Below are 15,503 nucleotides of genomic sequence, written 5' to 3'. Positions count from 1 at the left end.
AAGCATAATTCAGCAGCTACCAAGTTGTTTAAATATATTTTTCAACTAATTAGAAAGTTCAAATTTCTAAAACTTCAGTAAATGTTTTAGTTCAGAAAATTATAAAAAAAGATATGAAGAATTCAGAAATATTTCAGTAAGTGTTATCAATGAAACCAGTTTTGGTGTGAAGTTATTTTAATATATGTAGATTTTCTTAAGGGTTCAACTCTTAGTTGCCTTTTTAATTGTCTGGAAATATTGTAAATATTACTGGCCTTTTCAAAGCTTGAAAAATTCAGAATAAAGCAGTGCTTTTTCCTCTCCATTTCCAGGGTAAGTGTGAACAGTGAAGTACTGAAATCAGGATACACTAGCCGAGACTTGATTATTTTGGAAAATGATGATCCTGGAGGTGTTTTTCAATTTTCTCCTGATTCTAGAGGGCCATATTTTATAAAAGTAAGTATGAAAAACTTCATTCTGTATTCAGAACTTCAGAAAAATGTTCTACAAGAATTTGAACTTTTGTGGATTTTTTGTTTTTTGAAGGAAGGAGATGCTGTAGAACTGCGTATTACTCGATCCAGGGGCTCTCTTGTCAAACAATTTCTACGCTATCACATAGAACCCAGAGAGAGTAATGAATTCTATGGAAACACAGGGGTGCTGGAATTCATACCTGGGGAACGAGAAGTAGTGATCACCTTGCTCTCCAGACTGGATGGCATCCCAGAGGTACCAGGTTTTGACTTTCTCTTACGCTCGTGGGGAAGATTGACAGTATAAGTATATTGAGAATAGAAACATTTTGAACATTGACAGAGACATAAGACAGAGTATTCATGTTTGGAAAAACTTAAAAGAGAGCTTAAAAACCAGAATAAGATTCATTTAACTCCAAAATAGGAAATGAAAAACAATATGAGACTTTGACTGTGTGACCAGTTTTCTCCATTTATGATGTTTTAGTTTATGTTCTCTATATGGACAATGCTTACTGGTGTGGTTTTAAAATGAAGTTTTGATATAAAATTATTTTTTAGAAACAGAAATATTTCATATTAGAAGAATCAGATGTACTTCATTTATGTTTATATTACAATCCATATGCAACTTCCAAATTAATTCTTTTTACTCTTGTTCATCAATGAAACATTCTTAGATTTTTATCAGCTTAGAATTCCTTGTCCTTTTTGTATAATGTATATTTATGTCTCCTGTCTCCAGTTAGTAGGTAAATATTTTTAAAAATTAGAAATAGCACCAACTCTTTTTTCTTTTTAGTATGATATCTGTGTCTGAATAGTTGCCCATATTAATACTGTCATTCATTTACATATTTTATTTGCTTTGAAAACATCAACTTTACTTTTTTTTTTCTAATTTGGCATGCTTTCTGTAGTTGGATGAGCACTGCTGGGTAGTCCTCAGCAGCCACGGTGAACGGGAAAGCAAGCTGGGAAGTACCACAGTTGTCAACATAACAATTCTAGAAAACGACGATCCTCATGGAATCATAGAATTTGTTTCTGATGCTTTGACTGTGTCAATAAAGGAAAGCAAAGGAGAGGATATCTATAGTGGTAAATGCTTTTGTTTACTATATTTTATTTCTGCTCACTGAAAAGGACATTAATCTCCTTTCAGCTTAATTTAAAGAATATTTTTATTTATATGTGTATTTGTGTGTGCTTGTGTGAATTTGTGTGTACCACATGTGGGCAGATGTGTGCAGTTGCTCATGGTGGTCAGGCATTAGTGGCGGTGAGCCACCTGTTTGGATGTTAGGACTGAACCTGGGTCCTGTGGAAGAGCAGTAAGTGCTCTTAATTGTTGGGCCCATTCACTATCCCCTTCCTTCCTTCCTTCCTTCCTTCCTTCCTTCCTTCCTTCCTTCCTTCCTTCCTTCCTTCCTTCCTCCCTTCCTTTCTTTCAGTTTTATTTATTTATTATGTGTATAGCATTCTTCCTACATGTATGCCGGCACACCAGAAGGGAGCATCAGATCTCATGATAGGTTACTGTGAACCACCATGTGGTTGCTGGGACTTAAACTCAGGACCTCTGGAAGAGCAGTCAGTACTCTTAACCTCTGAGCCATCTCTTCATCACTCTTCCCCCAGTTCATTTCTTTAGTAACTATTGTCAGTTTTCCATTCTGCCTCTGAAATGACATGTAACTTAGAAACTGATCTTTTAAAACTCATATTAAGGGTTGTTGTATTCAGTTCTTCCTTAGCATTGTGATATTGAAGAGCTCTGTTATAGTTTGATTTTAGCTAATACAATATAACTCAGACCCTAGGGAAGAAAAGGCAAATGGAGAGGACACTCCAGCTAAGAGTTACTGCTGAGAAACTGGTATTGCCAATGAGAATTCTTTTTTTTTTTTTTTTAAAGCATTGTCTGGGTAAAAAAATTACTTTGCCTGTCAAGTACAAGTCAAGCTTCCAGCAAATGCCTTTGGTGGATCTGCTTGTAAGGCTTTAAAATAGCTATACATAATTGATTACAATCCCATTTCTATGCCAGATGATTCTTAATATCCCAAAGTGCTATGGAAAATGTCGAGCAGACTCAGTACACACACACACACACACACACACACACACACACACACACACCCCACACGTCAACCTTGGAGTGTTTTCTAGGCAAGTGTTTCTGGGAGTTCCCCTTTGTTTTCATGGTCAGTTGGTGATCAGTCCATGAGAACAAAGGGAGAGAAGCAATGACAGAGATCCATGAATGGCACCTGAACACAATGGAGATAGCCCTCCTGGAGAGACTTCAGTAAATCAGTTCAATTTTATTCCAAGTATAGGAAATATATTGGACTGGGGAGCCTGGGGACAAACCATAATTTGCATTAAGTGCATGCTCCTATCACAAGGCTTCTTGTGTGGCAGCAGGGTCCTATAGCAGCCATCCCAATGTAAGTCTTACTTATGTGAAACAGGGGAGGCTTCTAGCAAGAATCTCTGCCAAGGGTCACCCTGGAGATAAATCAGCCATCCAGGCTTAGAGACAGCTTTCAGACAAGTCAGTCTTCCAGGCTCAGGGACATTCTCCACATAAGGGCATGTAGAGAGCAGGAAGTCTCGATGGACGGGAGGGAGTCCCATGTCATCGAGCTTTGGAAAAAGCTTCCAGGCCATGACAGACTGCAATCTCTGACTGATGAGCAAGGCCTTCCAACAAGTCTTGATGAGGAGTGTTTTTATTTCTCCTTATTTTAGAAGTTTCTTTGCTTGTTTTAATGTTCAGTCTGTGTCTGTGTGTGTGTGTTTTCCAGCTGTTTATGGTGTAATACGAACTCGAGGCAACTTTGGGGATGTTACTGTATCATGGATGGTTAGTCCAGACTTTACACAAGATGTATTTCCTGTGCAAGGAACTGTTTCCTTCGCAGACCAGGAATTTTCAAAAACTATTACCATTTCTTCTCTTGTGGATGAAGTAAGTGCCATTCATGCAAATCTTCTCCTTGCTTGTTGTAATTGTTGAATCTTGCCTTTCTGTGTTATTTGACTGGTTTATCTTTTGTTGTGCTGTTGGATAAACACTCTATATGGCACAAGAGAATTCTAAATTTACAACTTATTCTTTTTTATTAAGTGATTAAATATCTGGTAGCATATTTTGTGATGAAACTGTAATAAAGAGCTTCATTATGACTGACTGGACATACAGCAAGAAAGCTATGCTATTTGGGTATCCTGTGAAAGCATTTGCATTTTTAAATCCTTACAACTGGTGGTGGTCAGTAACCCTGTCATAGAGCAAATACCAAGAATGCAGGCTTATGGGAGATGCAGGCAACAGGTCTGCCTTAGGGTATCTCATGGTGCACTTCAACATCAGGACACTGGGCCCGGGCTGTGAGCTCAACAGAGAAGATAGAAAACTTTGCTAAGACTGGGAATGGACTTTTCTCAGGGCAAAGCTATGAATCATGTCTCCTTCTCTCAGAACTGTTCTCCAACAGGCAAAATTCTCTCTTTTTTTTCCTTTGGGAAGGGAGGAGGCAGACGATGTGAAAGGGAAAAGGATCCACCTGGGATATAAGATCCAGAGGGATGGGTCTCATCCTTTAGAGGACACAGAAGTACTGGTGTCTTTGGACCTCCTCAGGAACCTTCCTGAAGGTGTAAAGACACAGTGGAGAGCAAACAGCCTAGCAACTGTTTGTGCTCTGTTCTGAAGGGGTTAAAATTGTTATATTTTTTTCTGTTCTAGTTTTTTCCTTAAAGTTAATTTCTTTCTCATTTTCTTATAGAAATAATATAAACTCTGACATAGCCATGCTTTCCTTACTTAAGTCAAAACATATGTATTTCCATTGTGCTTTATAGCTAGCCACAATAAAATGACTGTTTTGAAGAATATTGAAATGATTTTAGGCGAATCTGAGTTTTATGCGGACGTTTTAAGTAGCTTCTGCCTTAGAGTATTAGCAATAAAGATTGAATATTAGCATAAATAATTGAGCTATCAAAAATGAATAGGCATGCATAATTACATGTATGATTCACTTGACCTAAAGTATGTGCCGTTTTCCCAAAGATTCCAGAGGACATGGAGGAGTTCACCATCATCCTATCTAATGCCACCAGTGGTGCTCAAACAGGGAACAGAACAATTGCCTTCCTGAGGATTCTAAGGAATGACGACCCCATTTATTTTGCAGGTTGTATTGCTATCTTGCTTGAGTTTACATACTTCTTAAATAGTATATATGTTTTAAAGACATTTTTATGTGTATGTATGTTTTTCTTGCATACATGTGTGTGTGTACCCTGTGCATGGTTGGTGACTGTGGAGGCCTATGAGGACAATGAGTCCCTAAATCTGGAGTTAGGATGGTTGTGAGCCAACATATGGGTCTAAGAAATGAAATCTGAGTCTTCCACAAGAGCAATAAGTACTCTAAACTATAGAGATATCTCTCCAGCCCATATATATGTTTAAGAAGAATTATTAAGTGAACATTTTTTGTAGTATAATCAATGTTGTTTAAATATAATTACATGATTCATTTGATCATTGATTTTTATTGTTTGAGTTTAAACATTTTTATTTTTAAGACCTTCTGAAACACAATGAAAATAAGAGAAGGTCCTTGGGTAGCTTGTTTCCTCTCCCTTTGCTTTGGGTAGGCAAGAGCATGCTTCCCCAGTTACTTCCTCACAGTATCTGATGAATTCTGACTTGAGTTCTTCGTAAGGGTGGCTGCTTATCACAGTAGCTGATGGGTAATGGACATTCTAATTAAAGATTCTCCATTTTTGCCATTTTACTGCTTTCTTTACAACTAACTTTTGCCCCTGAGGCATCTTTCTGTTTTGTAAATGAGACTTAATCAGATTTTTTATTTTCTGAAATCTCTTTTATAAGATTTGTACAGGTGAAATCACTGCTATAGTAATGCTCTGAGCCTCTTGAATTTTATTTATGCCATTCTTAGCCTCCAGGTAATATGCCTTTAATGAGTGTTAGTCTTATGCTTATCTTTTTTCCAACTGTCATGGCAAAATGAAACAAGAGTTCTATATTCAAGGAACTTATGTTTAATATGAGGTATATTCAATAACAGTTAAAAAAGTAGAAATCTAATGAGATTTAATGACAGATTAGTTTCCAGAGACAACGGGTGCTGTGGGCATTATTCGAGACAGAACACTGACTCTTGAAGTAACCAGAGGGTCCTTGATCAGAGAGGAACAGAGCAAACACTGAATACAGACTTTTCTTCTTGATGGCAGGGAGAAATAAGAGCAACCTGAAAATGTGCTCATGGGATGGAATAGGCTCACACATTTCCTGCCTGTGTATATTTCAGAGCCTTGTGTCCTGAGGGTCCAGGAGGGTGAGGCTGCTAACTTCACAGTACTCAGAAATGGGTCTGTTGATGTAGCTTGCACTGTCCAATATGTTACCATGGACGGAGAGGCTTCTGGAAGAGATGGAGACTTTGTTCCTGTTGAGAAAGGAGAAACACTTGTATTCGAAGTTGGGAGCAGAGAGCAAAGTGTATCTGTGTATGTTAATGATGATGAAATCCCCGAAACCGATGAACCTTTTTATATAATCCTTTTCAATTCAACAGGTAAGCAAATACTGTTGTGGCTGCTCTGTGGTTTCATCTTCTGCTGAGTAGTCATGCCAGGTTGACCTTTACTGTAATCTGTAACTGCTCAGGAGGAAAAGTGTTGCTCTGTTGCTTTCTTGACAGGTGGGGTGAAAAAGATAGCTGTCGCTGTGTTGTGAAAATTAGATTTGAGTCCGATAAAATTCTAAGAAAATAGGCTTATAAGAGGAAACATTTTAGCTTATGGTTTCAGGGGTATTAGCCCATGGCAGTTTAGCTACATTATTTCTACACTTGAAAGGAAGCCTGGCATTAAAATCAAGAAGATAGTGTCAGTGCAAGATGTCACCAGTTATCACTCAGATTTCTTTCATTCTCCCAATAACAGCATCTGTAGCAAAGTTACCCCTAGTGGAATGATGCATTTCATTTAATGATAATGTCCCTCTAATTTTTTCAGTCTGAGGTAAGTCATATTTTTTATTTGGCTTTTATGACTGCAGCAAAACCAAAAGCTTGAATATCTCTCATTTAAGTTTGCCTGATGGGTTTATTTTATCTTTGGTACTAATACCATTGGGGTAATTCTGTGTTCTTGTCAGGATTTTGGTTTGTCCCTTCATTATATTTAAGATGATGATCTCTGTTTACTTTTTATTATAATTAATGTTTGTGGCTAGTTAACTTGAAATTATGTAGATGTATTACAATTCAAAAAATCTTTCAAGTTTTTATTGATATTCATTGGAATAGAATAATATTCTATTTAATGATGTGGTTGGTTTTATTACGATCATTTGTTTTTATGATTTCCTTCACCCAGATTTGGCTAGTGTTAATCTATTTAGCATGACCTTTTTGCCTTTTGGCATGTTCTTATTATTCTTCAAGCTTTTCTCCATTTCCTGTTGCATCAAGCTGTTCAAGCCTGCTGGGTTATTTTCTTGTCACAGTCTTGAAATCAGCCAATTCTTTAGGAAGCCCTGCTTTTGAGAGTGTTTTTCAATGAATAGAATCTGACCACTGGGTGTGGTTATTGATGCTGCTGATATTTCTAGTGCCTTTTAATGACATGGTCTGGGAATAAATATGCACACACATGAATATTTTGTGTGTGTATATATGTGTCTGTACTCACCCATGTATACACATGTAGAGGCCAGAGGATATTGTTAGCAGTTGTCTTCTTATACTCTGTTCATGTATGTGAGGTCGAGTCTCTCAATGAACCTCATTCTTGCCATGTGAGCCATGGTGGGTTCAGCATCCTCTGGTCTCCTAGCTAGGGTTGTAGAAGCTCCCATTGTTTACACAGGAATCTGAACACATAACATATACACACAGCAAACTCTTCACCCATCGAGCCATCTCCTTAGCCTTTTGTGTCCATAGTTTTACGTTTCTTAAATTTAACTGTATAAAATGAATACTTGATGAAATTTTTGTTAAATTGAAGGCAGCTTCTTTTAAAAATTACTTTGACTATTTTTGTGTTTTTAACTTAGGCGACACAGTAGTTTATCAGTACGGAATAGCCACAGTCATAATTGAAGCCAATGATGACCTAAATGGGGTTTTTTCTCTGGAGCCCATAGACAAGGCAGTAGAAGAAGGAAAGACAAATACATTTTGGTAAGTACATTTGGAGAAGGAAAGTTAAAATTGGATGTAACAAAAAGATCATAAAGGTGTGAAAATTAAAACACTGTTAATCTATGCCAACAAAAATCCAAGTAGTATAAATGATAACTTTGCTTATGCTCTGCTCTAATATTTTTCATTAAAAAATTAACCTTGAGAACTTAATATCTTTGCCCTTCTCCCTCTGTGTTCTATTTTCTCAAGACTGGAGGACCTCAGTTATTCAGTCTTCAGCTTGTAACTCCTTGTACTCTTTCTTTGTGCCATGCAACTCTTTGTTTTTCAATTGTATATTTTGAATTATTACTTTTTTCCCTGAAATTTATTTTTCTCTCATATATTACATCTTGGATGTAGTTTCCTCTGTCTACTCTCCTCAAAGCCCTCCCGCCCCCAACAACTTCCTCTGTCCCCCAGATCCACTCCTTTTCCATTTCCCTTCAGAAAGAGCAGCCTCCCAGGGATATCAAACAAACATGGCATATTGTGTTGTAGAAAGACATCCCCTCATACCAAGGCTGGATGTGGCACCCAAGAAGGAGGAAAAAAGGGTCTCAGAACCTGGCAAAAGAGTCAGAGACAGCCCCCTTCCCACTGTTAGGAGTCTCACAAGAATACCAAGCTACACAAAAATAATATACAGATGACCTAGGTAAGACCCATTGCAGGTTTCCTGGAAGTCAGTACAGTCTCTGTGAGCCCAGATTAGTTGATTCTGTGGGTTTTCTTGTGTTCTTGACCCCTCAGGCTCCCACAATCCTTCTTTGCCCCCTTTGGAAGGATTCTTTGAGTTCTACTCAATGTTTGGGTGTGGGTCTCTACATCTGCTCACATCAGTTGCTGGATGAAGCATCTGTCATGAGGATTATGTAGGCTCCTCTCTACAAGCATAGGAGAGTATCATTAGGGATCATTTCATTGACTTTTTTTTGGTGATAATGTTTGGTTCCATCCTAGGTCTCTGGGCTATCCAGCCTCTGGTTCCTGGTGCTCCAGGAAGTGTCAGGGGTGGGCTCCCTCTCATGGCATGGGTCTCAAGCTGCGGCAGTCATTGGTTGGTCACTTGCACAAGTTCTGTGCCACCTTAACCCCAGAACATCTTGTAGCTAGGACAAATTGTAGGTGGAAGATTTTTTGACTGGGTTGGTATTCCAAATCACTCCACTGGAAGCCTTGCCTGGTTACAGGAGATGGCCAGTTCCAGGTCCATATCCCTCATTGCTAGGAGTCTTTACTAGAGTCACTTTCATAGATTCCAGTGGGTTTCTATTGCACTAGGATTGTTCATTGCCCTTGAAATGTACCCCCCCCTTTCAGCTGACCCTCCCAGTACTCATTCCATCTATAACCCCTACACCTGATCCCCCCTGTTCCCATCCCCACAAACCCCAAGTCTACTTGCAAAATCTATTCTATATTTTCTGCCCAGGGAGATTCATGCATCCTCCCTTGAGCCCTCTTTGTTACTTAGCCTCTCTGGGTCTGTGGATTGTAGCATGATTCTTTACATTACAGCTTTATCCCTTTGGTTAAGGGTTATCTAGGTTATATCAAGATTCTGAATATTATGAATAAAGTTGCTATGAACAAACTGATCAAGTATCCTTGTGGCATGATGGAGTGTACTTTGGGTATATGCTCAAGAGTGATATAGCTAGGTCTTGAGGAAGACTGATTCCCAATTTTGGGAGTAACTGTCATAATGAACTTCCATCAGCAAAGGAGGAGTGTTCCCCTTTCTCTACATCCTTGCCAGCAGGAGCCATCACTTGTAGTTTTGATCTTAGCCATTCTGACAGGTATAACATGGAATCTCATAGTCATTTTGATTTGTATTTTCATGATGACTAAGGATACTGAGCATTTCTTTAAGTGTTTTTCAGCCTTTTGAGATTCCTCTCTTGAGAATTCTCTGTTTAGATCTGTACCCCATTTTTAATTCAATTTTTTGATGCCTAGTTTCTTGAATTTTTTTTATATATTTTGGATATTAGCTCTATGTCAGATATGGAGTTGGTGAAAATCCTTTTCCATTCTGTAGACTGCCATTTTGTCCTATTGAAAGTATCCTTTGCCTTACAGAAACTTCAGTTTTATGAGCTCCCATTTATTAACTGTTAATCTTAGTTCCTGCTCTGTTTATGCTCTATGTTCTGTACAGGAAGTTGTCTTTTGTGCCAATGTGTTCAAGGCTACTTACCACTTTCTTCTCTATCATGATCAGTGTATCTGGTTTTATTTTGAGGTCTTTGATTCACTTGGATTTGAGTTTTGTGCAAGGTGATAAATAATTACATTATTCTACACACCAACATCCAGTTTGAACAGCACCATTTGTTGAAGATGCTGGCTTTTTCTCTATTGTATATGTATTAAAAAATCAGGTGCACATAGGTGTGTGGATTTATGTCTGGATCTTTGTTTTTATTCCATTGATCAACCTGTCTGTTTTTATGCCAACAGCATATGGGTTTTAATTACTATAGCTCTGCAGTATAGCTTGAAATCATGGATAATGATAACCTTGGAAGTTCTTTTATTATTCAGGATTGTTTCAACTGCCTGCCTTTGTTTTCCCATATAAAGTTGAGTATTGTTCTTTCAAGGACTGTAAAGAATTGTGTTGCAATTTTGATGGGGATTGCACTGAATTTGTAGATTGCTTTTGGTAAGATTGCATTTTTACTATGTTAATCCTACTGACCCATGAGCTTGGGAGGCCTTTACATCTTCTGATATCTTCTCCAGTTCCTTTCTTCAAAGACTTGAAGTTCCTGTCATAGATCTTTTACTTTTTTGATTAGTTACCCCAAGATATTTTATATTAATTGTGGCTAATGTGAAGGTAGTTGTTCCTTCTTTCTCAGCCAGTTTGTCCCCAGTAGATAGGAGCTATATTGATTTTTTTAAATTAATTTTGTATTTAGCTTCTTAACTGATGGTGTTTATCAGCTGTAGGCATTCCCTGGTAGAAGTTTGGGTTTGCTTACATATACTATTACATCATGTGTGAATAATGATACTTTGACTTCTTCCTTTCCAATTTATATGCCCTTGATCTTCTCTAGTTGCCTTGTTGCTCTAGCTAAAACATCTATTATATTGAGTATATGTGAAGAGAGTGGACAGCCTGGTTCTTCCTGATTTTAGTGGAATTGCTTTGAATTTCTCAGCATTTAATTTGATGTTGTTATAGACTTGCTGTAAGTTAACATTATTACGTTTAGTTTTGATTCTTGTATCCCTGATCTCTCCAAGACTATTTATCATGGAAGGCTATTAGCTTTTTGTCAAAGGTTTTTTCAGCATCTAGTGAGAGATGATTATGTGTTTTTTTTTCTTTCAGTTTGTTTATATGGTAGGTTTACTTTAACAGATTTTTGTGTGTCAAACCATCCTTGCATCTCTGGGATGATGCCTACTTGATCATGGTGAATGATTTTTTTTTTTTTTTTGATGTGTTCTTGGATTTGGCTTGCAAGTATTTTATTAAGTAGTTTGAGATCAATGTTCTTGAGAGAAATTGTTTTCTAATTCTCATTGGGCCTTTTTTGTTTTGTTTTGTTTTTTTTGTTAGGAGACTTTTAGTGACTGTTTCTATTTCCTTAGGGGGTATAGGTCTATTAAATTGTTTATCTGATCTTGATTTAACTTTAGCAAATAATACTTATCATGAAATTTGTCCATTTCTTTTAGATTTTCCAATTTTGTGGAGTACATGCTTTCAAAGTATGAGTTAATGATTCTTTAGATTTCCTCAGTGTCTATTGTTATGTTTCCCGTTTTATTTCGGACATTCTCATTTTGGATGTTTTCTCTCTGTCTTTTAGTTATTTTTGTTTTTTGTTTTTGTTTTTGTTTTGTTATTGTTGATTTTCTCAAAGAACCAATTCTTTGTTTCATTGATTCTTTTGTATTGTTCCTTTGTTTCTATTTTATTGATTTTAGTTCTCAGTTGGATTTTTTCTTATAGCCTACTCCTCTTGGGTGTTTACTTCTTTTTCTTCTGGAGCTTTTAGGTGTGCTGTAAGATGCTAGTGTGAGATCTCTCCAGTGCCTTTATAGAGACACGTAGTGCTATGAACTTTGCTCTTAGCACCACTTCACTGTGCCCCATAAGTTTGGGTGTGCTGTGCATTCATTTTCATCAAATTCTGGAATCCCTCATTTCTTACTTCTTCCTTACCCAATGTTAATTCTGTTGAGAACTCTCAGTTTCCATGGACATATAGGCTTTCTCTTGTGGAAATTCTGCTTTAGTCTGTGGTGGTCTTATAGGATACAGGGGGTTATTTCAATTTTCTTGTTTCTATTTGGACGGTTTGTGACAGAGTGTGTTGTCAATTTTAGAGACAGTTTTGTGAGCTGCTGAGAAGAAGGTATATTCTTTTGTGTTTGGGTGAAATGTTTGATTAGGTCCATTTGGTTCATAATGTCTGCTAGCATCATTATTTCTTGTTTAGTTTTTGTCTGGATGGCCTGTTCATTGGTGAGAGTAGGGCATTGAAGTCTCTGACTATTAATATATGAGAGTCAATGTGTGATTTAAGCTTTAGTAATGTTTCTTTTACAAATGTGGGAACCCTTGCATTTGGAGCACAGATGTTAAGAATTGTGATATCTTCTTGGTAGATTTTTTTGATGAGTATGCAGTGTTTCCTTCATACTTCCCCTTATCTTTTAATTTATTTTTGGCTTAACGTCTATTTTGTTAGATTTTTAAATGGCTACACCAGCTTGCTTCTGTGGTTCATTTGCTTTTTAAATCTTCTTCCAACCATTTACTCAGAGATAATGTCTATCTTTGATATTGATTTTCTTGGATGCAGAAGAAGGATAGGCCCTGTTTTCACATTTATTCTGTTAGTCTGTGTCTTTGTTATTTGGGAATTGTGTTCAATGATTATTAATTCCTGTTGGTGGTTGTAGTGGTAATGTGTGTGTGTTTCCATTCTTTTGGCTTTGCTGGTATGACATTATTTATTTCCTCAATTTTCATGGTTGTTGGGGCTGGCATCTTTGGTCTCTTCAAGTCTGCAAGACATTTGTCCAGGCCCTTCTGGCTTTTAGAGTTTCCATTGAGAAGTCAGATGTAATTCTAATTGGTCTGTCCCTATAGGTTTCTTGGCCTTTACCACTTGAAGCTTTTAATATTATTTCTTTGTTCTGTATGTTTTGTATTTTGATTATTATGTGAGGACACTTTTCTGGACCAATCTATTTGGTGTTTTGTAAGCTTCTTATACCTTTATAGGCATGTCTTTATTTAGGTTTGGAAAATTTTCTTCTACAATTTTGTTAAAAATATTTTTCTGGGTTTTTGAACTGGGATTCTCCTTCCTCTATTCCTATTATTCTTAGGTTTGATCTTTTCATAGTGTTCCAGATTTCTTGGATATTTTCTGTTAGGAATTTTTTTTTTAGATTTAACATTTTTTTTGATTGATGTATCAACTTTTTCTATTGTATTTTCAGTGACTGAAATGCTTACTTCCATCACTTGTATTTTGTTTGTGATGCTAGGGTCTTTAGTTTCTGTTTGATTACCTATATTTTCCATATCCAGGATTCCCTCAGTTTGCATTTTCTTTAATTGCTTTTATTTCTGCTTTCAGATCTTGGAACAGTTTTATTAATTTCCATTACCTGTTTCTTTTTTCTTGACTTTTTCGATTTTGTCTTGTAAAAGGGTTTTTATTAATTTTCTCCCACTTATTTGTTTTCCTGGATTTCTTTGAGGTACTTAATGTTCTTGGTAATATTTCCTTCTTTTACTTTGTTTCTCAGTGGGAACTGCTGGCTTGTTCAGTGATAAATAGAAAATATGTACTTTCAAGAGTGGACAGGATGCTTTTGTTATAATTATATTCAACATATACACACGTTTCATAAAAAATAATTTTGTTCCATTTTCACATAGGATTTTAAGGCACCAAGGACACTTTGGCAATGTTTCTGTGGCTTGGCAGCTGTTTCAGAATGCTTCTCTGCAATCTGGACAAGAATTCTATGAAATGTCAGGGACTGTTAACTTCATTGATGGAGAAGGATCAAAACCAGTAATTCTCCATGCTTTTCCAGATAGAATTCCTGAATTCAATGAATTTTATATCCTGAAGCTTGTAAATATTTCAGGTGTGGGCTTTTTCCATTTCTTATGTTACCACCAAAATTTTATAATTTATACTTCAATAGAATAATATACAAAATCCAGCTGATGTGAAGTTAAGTGTATTATGATTGTCTGATTTTAATGTCAATGTACCTTTCTTGGTAGAAAATGTTTTGCTTTATTTTTGCAGTGCTAGGAGTCAAACCCTAAGCATGTGTACATTACACATGCTCTATCATTGAGCTATATTCCTAGCTCTTTTTTCTTTACCATTTTGAGGCAACAGGGCATCATCGCTGATGTATTGGTTGGCTGGGTTTACCACCAATGGTTGTTGACATGAGATCTCACTATGTAGCACAGGCTGGCCTGGCCTTAAACTCTGGATCCTATTGCCTACATCTCCAGAGTGCTGGGGTTATAGGCACATGATACTGTATCTGCCTTAGGTTTTCTTGCTTATTCATTGGTATGAGTCATGGAATCTGAGGCTGTATGCCAATTATGTGCTGTACCACTAAACTATGCCCTTAGCCTCAAACTGTTAAGAGGTTCAGTTTTATGAATGGAGGCTTCCTCTATCTCACTATTTTTGGTTTTAAGTATAAAAATAATGGGGGAGGCTGGACTGATTATCAATATGGATATGCTAACTGGTGTTATTTAATAACATTGCATTTAAAACTGTGATCAATACTATGATCCCATTATTTGCTGATAATGAGTAAATTACTTAACTAGAAAATTTTCTGTAAAACATACTGCTTTTTTTTCTCCAACTAAAAAGTATTTAACTTCTTGCTTTTTAATTATTCTAAATTTTCTAATTTCAGGTTCTGGAGGTCGGCTAGCAGAAACCAACCTTCAGGTGACAGTCATGATTCCATTCAATGATGATCCGTTTGGAATTTTCATCTTAGATCCAGAGTGTCTAGACAGAGAAGTGGCAGAGGATGTCCTATCAGAAGATGATATGTCTTATATTACCAACTTTACCATTTTGAGACAACAGGGCATCTTTGGTGATGTAAGGGTTGGCTGGGAGATAATCTCCAGAGAATTCACTGCTGGTTTGCCACCAATGATTGACTTTTTGCTGGTAGGAATTTTCCCTAAATCTGTGCATTTGCAACCACATATGCGACGTCACCACAGTGGAACAGATGTCTTGTACTTCAGTGGACTAGAAGGTGCATTTGGGACTGTTGACCCAAAGTACCACCCTTCCAGGAATAACACAATTGCCAACTTTACGTTTTCAGCTTGGGTAATGCCTAATGCCAATACAAATGGATTTCTCCTAGCAAAAGATGATGGCAATGGAAGCATCTATTATGGGGTCAAAATTCAAACAAATGAATCCCATGTGACCCTTTCCCTTCATTATAAAACTTTTGGATCAAATGTGACATATATTGCCAAGACCACAGTCATGAAATATTTAGAAGAAGGTATTTGGCTTCATGTTTTAATTATCCTAGACGATGGAATAATTGAATTCTATCTGGATGGGAATGCAGTGCCCAGAGGGATCAAGAGTCTGAAAGGAGAGGCTATTACTGATGGTGAGTATCAGTTTCATGACCAGCACATTCAATCTGAAAGATTCTCAAATCTTCAATTTAAATTTGACTTTTAGAAAAGAGCTAGCAAGTGTTTTGAAAGTTGACTTTGTTT

At 36.9% G+C, this 15,503-nt stretch overlaps 1 protein-coding gene across 1 annotated transcript in view; it reads left to right on the top strand.

Annotated features, from left to right (window-relative positions):
• Adgrv1 (adhesion G protein-coupled receptor V1) overlaps window positions 1–15,503 on the top strand; it is a 468,823-nt gene that overhangs the window by 23,784 nt on the left and 429,536 nt on the right. The window contains exons 12-20 of the mRNA XM_051182821.1: window positions 315–441; window positions 532–717; window positions 1,385–1,565; window positions 3,278–3,441; window positions 4,549–4,672; window positions 5,825–6,091; window positions 7,579–7,705; window positions 13,635–13,849; window positions 14,660–15,391. Coding sequence (XP_051038778.1) covers window positions 315–441; window positions 532–717; window positions 1,385–1,565; window positions 3,278–3,441; window positions 4,549–4,672; window positions 5,825–6,091; window positions 7,579–7,705; window positions 13,635–13,849; window positions 14,660–15,391 — 2,123 coding nt within the window. The remainder of the gene's footprint in view (window positions 1–314; window positions 442–531; window positions 718–1,384; window positions 1,566–3,277; window positions 3,442–4,548; window positions 4,673–5,824; window positions 6,092–7,578; window positions 7,706–13,634; window positions 13,850–14,659; window positions 15,392–15,503) is intronic.

This window comes from Phodopus roborovskii, unplaced genomic scaffold, assembly GCF_943737965.1.
Source record: "Phodopus roborovskii unplaced genomic scaffold, PHOROB, whole genome shotgun sequence".
Lineage (NCBI taxonomy): Eukaryota > Metazoa > Chordata > Mammalia > Rodentia > Cricetidae > Phodopus > Phodopus roborovskii.
This window is presented reverse-complemented; position numbering and strand designations above follow the sequence as displayed.